The 7130-nt window shown below is 36.4% G+C and overlaps 1 protein-coding gene across 5 annotated transcripts; it reads left to right on the top strand.

Annotated features, from left to right (window-relative positions):
* Positions 1 to 621: 621 nt before the first annotated feature.
* Positions 622 to 5351, top strand: LOC109172875. 5 transcript variants are annotated; one of them, XM_019322114.1, is made up of 3 exons: positions 622 to 846; positions 3106 to 3176; positions 4551 to 5351. In XM_019322114.1, the coding sequence occupies exons 2-3, from the start codon at positions 3108 to 3110 to the stop codon at positions 5133 to 5135; spliced, it is 654 nt and encodes a 217-aa protein (XP_019177659.1). In that variant the 5' UTR covers positions 622 to 846; positions 3106 to 3107; the 3' UTR covers positions 5136 to 5351. The 5 variants fall into 5 exon arrangements, with proteins under 5 accessions (XP_019177659.1, XP_019177662.1, XP_019177661.1 ...); XM_019322117.1 differs by having other exon boundaries at positions 3102 to 3155; XM_019322116.1 differs by having other exon boundaries at positions 3102 to 3176; positions 4554 to 5351.
* The last annotated feature ends 1779 nt before the right edge of the window (positions 5352 to 7130 follow it).

Here is a 7130-nt window from a genome sequence, read left to right as displayed (position 1 = left end):
TGTGTTTTGCTTATATTGTGGTTAGATTATCTTGCATATTTAAGTTTAAAATGGCATGAAAATCGGGGATGTTACAAGTTCGGTTCGGTTCGGTCTCAAACCGAAGTACCGATCGGTACTCGGCTTGAGGAAACCGATCGGTTCGGGTGAAACCGAACTTTTTCAAACTGAAACCGAAACCCGAAACGCCCAACCCTAAGTGGAACCATTTTTAAGAGTGAAAAGAAAATTGCATGAATAATAAATGTAGAGTAAATAGTGATTTGATAGTAGGGTGACTAGTGTCTATTTCTAAAAGTGAGATGGGATTTCATAGGTGCAAATGAATAATTCTACATGTACTCCCAATTTATACTCTTATTTTCTATTTTCTATGATTTGGTATGTTTTGATTGTTCAATTTTATAGGGGGGCCATAATGTTTATCTATTTCTTTTTTTTTCTTCCTCCAATCAAATTTGAACATAAGTGGGAGTAAAAATTGGAAGTAAATTTTTGGGAGTACATGAAGGATTTTTTGGTGCAAATAGCTTAAATGAATGAATAATTGAAAAAAAAAAAGGAAACATTTCTATAATTTTAATAAATAGAGAATTAAGACAAAAAAATTGAAGTAAAATCAACCAGAAAGAAAACATGGCTGTCTAGTGCTGCGAAGGGACGTGGTTTCCTTGCGACCCTCCGTTCCCTCAGATTGGCACCACACATCCCAATCCCCTGGCTTACCGTTTCAGTTGTAACTTCAATCTTTCAATAATTCGAAGTTTAGGTCACTGATACTAAAGAAGCATAAACATTCTACCTGTTGTCCCTCTGTTCTGCTTCTTCTCTATACTACAATATCAGGTATAATTGTTTGTTTTTTTTTTTTTTTTAATTTTATTTTATCAGGAGCTTCTCTATACATTTATCATGCATAATTTGACGAATCATTAATTCTGAGCTCCATTAAAAAAAAAAATTGTTTTATATGTGTTGGTTTTGTGCCCATTTCTTTCGTTTATGTATCTCCTGTCTGAACTTCTGGTGAATTTAATCAGTCTCCGAAGAAACTGTTGTCCTCTTTTGTTTTCTTTGGGTGTGGTTTTGGGTATATTGCTGATATCGAAATTGGCCTCATTTAAGGTAGGGTAGAATGAGGGATATGCCCTTTGGGTTTTGAGGAAAATGAGAGAGAGAAGCTAAGGCTTCGGCTTAATTTATGAAGGAAGCTTTCATTTTTCCTGGGATGGGAAATGGTATTCTAACCCAGGCCTATTGCCTGAAAAGGGAAATAGGTTACTGTTAAGCTAAATCTTGAACCCAGAACATGAGGAAGCTTCCCTTTACAAGGTTGGAAAAGCCAAAAGGGGCCGCATTAGTAGCTCAGTTGGTCACAGGGTTGAAGTTTGTGAATAATGACCCGTGATCGAGTCTCACCAGCGGTAGTGTGTTAACAACCTCTCAAAGTGAAAGGGGCTTAAGGTCTAGTCTCTGTGTTCAGCTGAGTGCTGAGTTACCATGATTTACATTCTCCCAGATGCTCTGTCGGACTGGGGCATGGCCCTTGGGTATTGTTTCCACTTCCCTTATTGACAAAGTCAAGGTTTAGATGTATTTTTGCCAGATAAAATTTGTTGAATTTAATATTTACAGGAGGTACATGTATTTTTGCCAGATAAAATTTGTTGAATTTAATATTTACAGGAGGTACATAGTATTTATACATAAATGCCTACAAGGAGAGGAGTCTAGATAACTACAACTATGGTCCAGGTAACCGCAACTAGCTGGAGAACTAAAACATGCAAACCATGCATGAAGTGACTGATTTATAAGACTATAAAGTGCCTAATACTACTTATCGTCACTAGTAAAAGCATTAATTGACTCACTAGTGGAATTCTAGAGAAGCAGACACTGCCAAATAGTTCAATGCTGTACTGTAGAAATATGAGAGGTGCAAGGCCTGCTAATGTACTGGCACACACTATCAACTGCAATTCAATAACTGGAATAGTGATAGCGAGATTCTATAAATCACCTTATATTACTTACAAACATGATCAGGAAACCTTAGCTTGGATCCCATGTAGGAAAGCATTTTTGGCATTTAGGCATTTAGCTGATGAAATGACCATTCTCAAGGTGAACCAAGAGATATGGCCAATCATACAGTTACCAGTAGACCACTGGACTTGAAGTGTTAATAAAATTGATAACCAGTTGCTGTTAAACCCCTTAGTGATCAGAATGGCTTTACAGTGCTCCAAAGAACCATTACCCATCAGTTTAGTTTGGAAGACCCACTTACAGCCAACTCAATGTTCATGTGAGACCAGTAAGGAACCAACAACCAGGTTTTATTGTGAAGAACAGCATTGAACTCAGCTGTACTTGGGCATTTGTTGGAACCGTAAAGTCATTCGAAATTTTAGAGTCACCAAATTTGATTTTTAGCACCTTTAAGTTGAATAATATAAATTGCTGTTGGATCAAGGACTGCATTTGTTCCTAATCTTACAAAACAATATTAGTTAGGTTATATTTCTTCAAGAGAATACTGTCAATATTTAGAGTTTAATTCTTAGACCCAAATGAAATTGTGATAAAGAATGGCATAAGTGGGAGATTAATGTTGTGTGGATGATTGCATTTTTCCTTTAATCTGAAGGTGACGTTATCGTGCCTTGCTCTAAATGAGCTAAGAGCGTGTTTTCTTTAATATGATGTGAAATTATTAATGTTGGGTGGCGATATCTGCATTACAGACCTCTCTGTTTACATCATGTCAGAGTACAATTGCATGGAGTTTTTATGCTGATATTATTTTATTTTGGTGGAGGGAGGGGCATATAAAGTTGACATTGATAAAAAATAAAAAAAATAAAAAAAATAAAAAAAAGACTCAAAAACAGTCATTTATCTGAATACTTAGATGTTTCCATAGTCTTAAAATTTTTATTTTGGTAATCTTTTTTTATTTTTAAATTTTAATAGTTTCATCTGGCATAACATGCTAGCTCAGCAGTCATCACACTTTGGCTTCTTTTTGTACTTGTTTGAAACCCAATCATAATAGTAGCTTCTATTAAATGCAACTAATACGTATCTTTATACAGTCAGGGATGCTTGGAAAATTACTGGCTTCTCCTTTGTTGACATTTAATCCTACAGCAAGCTTTTGCCCTTTTTCTGTGAGTCTGATTTCCTTTTACTTCTTACTTCTGCTATATTTCCTTTCATTTTTTAATTTGAATTTCAACTTAACTCATTTTCCAACTATTCCGTGTATTCTTAGTTCTTAAGGTATTGGACTATTGGATGAACTCCAAGTTTTTTTCCTTTTTAATAATTATAATTTGTTTTTTTTTTTTGACAAGTGAAAAAAAAATGAAATTAAAGTTTATTTTTTAAATTTAATTAGTAATTAAATAAGGCTTATGTTTTCAAAAAAATAAGGCTTATTGACTGAAAAAATCCAAACCTTTGTGCTTTGTGACAATTATATCTCAACCTTTAAGGCTTGGTGAAAAATATCTAAAACCTTTGTGTTTTGTGGCAATTATACCGAATTATAGTATCTAACCTAAAAAATAATTCAATTCTCTTAATAAGTTTTAAAGGAATTTTGGATATAACTGTTACAAAGTACAAAGGTTTGGGTTCTTTCCACCAATACGCCTATAAATAACAATTCTATGCCTTAGAATTTGTAAGTTATCCCTAAAGAATTGGCAGTTCCCCTCGATGTAAGTGATTAGTTGAATTGTATTGGATTAGAAGTCACAATTTTCAAGAGTGGTAGGATGGAATTGTCTGTAACACTTCACAATGCCATTTGTTAAATAAACAAAAAAGGCAAAAGAGAATAATTGGAATGCCAGGCATGACTAACAACCTTTAGTTTGGAGGTAAATCAAACTAAAAGAAGTGTCTGTGGAAAGAAAGAAATCAGATTGGCATATTTGATTCAGTTTAAGATTTTGAAACAAGAGTCGTACAATGTTGAAAACGCACTTCATTTCACAAATGCACAGTATTCAGTACATTGAAATATGAATATGAAGACTGAAGTGTACTGCCTACACTCGCACTGATGTTTTATCATTTGCTGTCTTGACTACTTCCTAGATATTTACTTCTTAAATGAGTTAATACCATCCGGGGTCCTTCGAGTATTGTGATTTTTCTTAGTCCTAAACTTTTAAATTGATCATTCGTGGTCCTTAGACTTTCAAATTGTTACTATCTGTGGTCCAAGTTAACCATCTATGGTCCTTCAACTATCAAATTTTAACCACCCATGGTTCTTCCAGGGAGATCACGACTGGTTAAATTTTGAAAGTTGAAGGACTATGGGTGGTTAACTTGGACCACATATGGTAATAATTTGTAAATCGAAGGATCACGGCTGGTCAATTTGAAAGTTTAAGACTAAACGTGCCAAAACCACTATACTCGGAGGATCTCATATGGCGTTAACTCATCAACTCCTTAAAATATAGGATAGAATGAGCATTTTAAGCTTGTTTTGCTAAGAGTTTTGATTTCTGGTTTGCTGTATCTAGCAGCATGATTTGGCTGGCACAGCAGCTGCAAGCACACCTGGGCATGTAAAATCCTCATACATTGTTCCTGTGAATCACATCTCCGATACTCGGTTCTGTATATCTACATCCAAGAAATGGAAGCTACATTCAACTGCTCAGATTGATAATCAAGTGTTAAATGACGAAGAAAAGAAAATGTGGGACTCTTGCAGGCAAGCTCTGTCTTCATTCAAGTTTAGTGTGGAGGAAGAAGACAAAATACTTGGAAAAGCATTTGGCTATATTCACACTCCATATTGGTACGAGGAACGGAAGAAGGAGGTGCCACAATTTGAAACAGTGAACGAAATATTAGATTACCTAAGGAGTTTGAACCTCACTGATGACGATCTCTGCAAAGTTCTTAAGAAGTTTCCCGAGGTTCTTGGATGTAGCCTTGAGGATGAGCTGAAGAACAATGTGCAAGTTTTGTCGAAACAATGGGGGATTGAAGGTAAAACCCTAAGGAACCTCCTCCTTCGCAACCCAAAGGTGTTGGGTTACAATGTTGATTGCAAGGGGGATTGTGAGGCGAAATGTACACGCTGTTGGGCTAGGTTTTAACTGTACTTGTGGTTTTCACTTTTCAACTGAACATATATAATTCTTGATTACAGAGGTGTTTGTTTCTCCAAAAATCTGTATAGTATGTATGTATATCATTCATACAAGAGCTTTAACACTTTTATTGTCTTCACCTTTTTCTCTTGTCGTGACTAGTAATTGTGTACAAGCTAGATAGCATGTCTTGATAAAATTTTCTTGGCCTGGATTTAGATTTATTCGGGGATATCCTGCAGTGTTACACTTTTTTTTTTTTGGGCACTGGCACGCAAGGGTCTTCCAATGTTATTTTTTTCATTTTTTTTTATTGGTTACTTTTTTTCTGGCAAATATTTATGAAAATCTGACAGGATGTGTGCAGGTCAAATCCAAGCAATGAGAAACAATGTCACACCCCCAAGTCACCAACACACAAAATATATAATATTATAAATCATCACTAACTTTATTATCAAGCTTGCAATATGTTAATTAGAACTGTCAAAATAGGCTCAATTTGCCCAATCGTTATATCATGCACTAGAGCATACAATGTGTTGGGAGCATTTAAAGGGAAAGGCTCTTGTAGTTTACCCAAGTTGTTCCACATTGGTTGGATAACCTCTTCTTTCCTCACTTATATACTCCAACACCTTAAAGAGAGTTTGAAGTGTTATGAGGAGGAAAATGAGGTAAACCACGCGCGCGTCGTGAGTGTGCAGAGTTGGTCCTTTGCTGTTTTGTAGCTCTACAATAGTGGATGGTGAGAGGTGGGTTGTTACAACACACACACTATACAAACCATCCTAATCTCCACTTGGTCCTAAATGCTTTAGGTAGTGTTTATAACACACACTATACAAACCATCCTAATCTCCACTTCCTGGTCGTAAATGCTTTAGGTAGTGTTTAATACACGATACAGAACCTTTTATCCTTTTTTCGTTCCAAACCAGTCACGCCCAAAACTTCACATTGTTGCTTTTCCTAACAGTTAAAAACATTTACCCATTTCGGACCAAACGATGTCGGAGGTAGCAAACACAGCGTCTGATGTTACACCAGTTCAACCAATCACTGGTGGGTTAAACTATAAGAGATGGGCTGCAAAAATGATTATGCTCCTGGAATCGAAGGAGGTGGACTATGTCCTTTTTGAAGATCTTGCGAAGTTCAACGTGGCAGCTACACAGCCCACTATGCAGATCACAGCTTCATCTGCATCGACAGACCCGAAGTCTACAGATGCATCCAAGGACCCAAAGTCATCATCAGCGCAAGCTTCATCAACTTCTGAGGCAATTCGGATCAAATACGAGAAAGATAACAAGACTGCTCGGCCAACCATTCTCTAACGTGTTACTGACCCGTTGTTTGACATGTTTTCAGAATACAAGTCTGCAAAGGTAATTTGGGATTTAATGATTGAGAAATATGGTGCTGATGATGTTGGGAGACGCAAATATGTTGTGGGTCGTTGGTTACACTTTAAAATGGTGGACACCAAACCTATAATCGAACAAGTACACGAGTTTGAGAATCTGGTCGGTGACATGAAGGCAGAAGGTGGAATAGTTAATGAAGTTGTCCTGTGTGACTCCTTGATTGAAAAACTACCTGATTCATGGGTGGACTACAAGAACAAAATGAAACATGACCGAAGAAACTACACACTACAACAACTGATAAATAGCGCGAATATCGAGGAAGAGAATCGCCTGGTTCAAAGGTCTGTTATTCTTACTGACAATGTTAAAGCTAATATTGTTAAAACTAACACTGGCTTTGACAAGCCAAAATCTGGTGACAACACTAGAAACCAAAAGAAAAATTATAAGAATAACAATACCAATCGTGTCAAGAGCGGAAAAATTCAGAAAAAAGGAAAAAATAATAGTGAATGTTATGTGTGTGGGAAACAAGGCCACCATGCTGCCCAGTGCTATCACGCAAAGGAGCCACGAGTCAGAATGGTTAGAAGCCAAACAACGAAAGGCCTAAAAACCAAGCTAACCT

The sequence above is a fragment of the Ipomoea nil genome, unplaced genomic scaffold (assembly GCF_001879475.1).
Source record: "Ipomoea nil cultivar Tokyo-kokei standard unplaced genomic scaffold, Asagao_1.1 scaffold0444, whole genome shotgun sequence".
NCBI classification, from domain to species: Eukaryota; Viridiplantae; Streptophyta; class Magnoliopsida; order Solanales; family Convolvulaceae; genus Ipomoea; species Ipomoea nil.
This window is presented reverse-complemented; position numbering and strand designations above follow the sequence as displayed.

Bases quoted from the DNA above. Each gene is read 5' to 3' on its own strand.
- LOC109172875 (XM_019322114.1), top strand. From the start codon at position 3,108: ATGCTTGGAAAATTACTGGCTTCTCCTTTGTTGACATTTAATCCTACA. The intron at 3,177-4,550 runs GTGAGTCTGATT...TGCTGTATCTAG, and splicing joins CAAGCTTTTGCCCTTTTTCT to CAGCATGATTTGGCTGGCAC.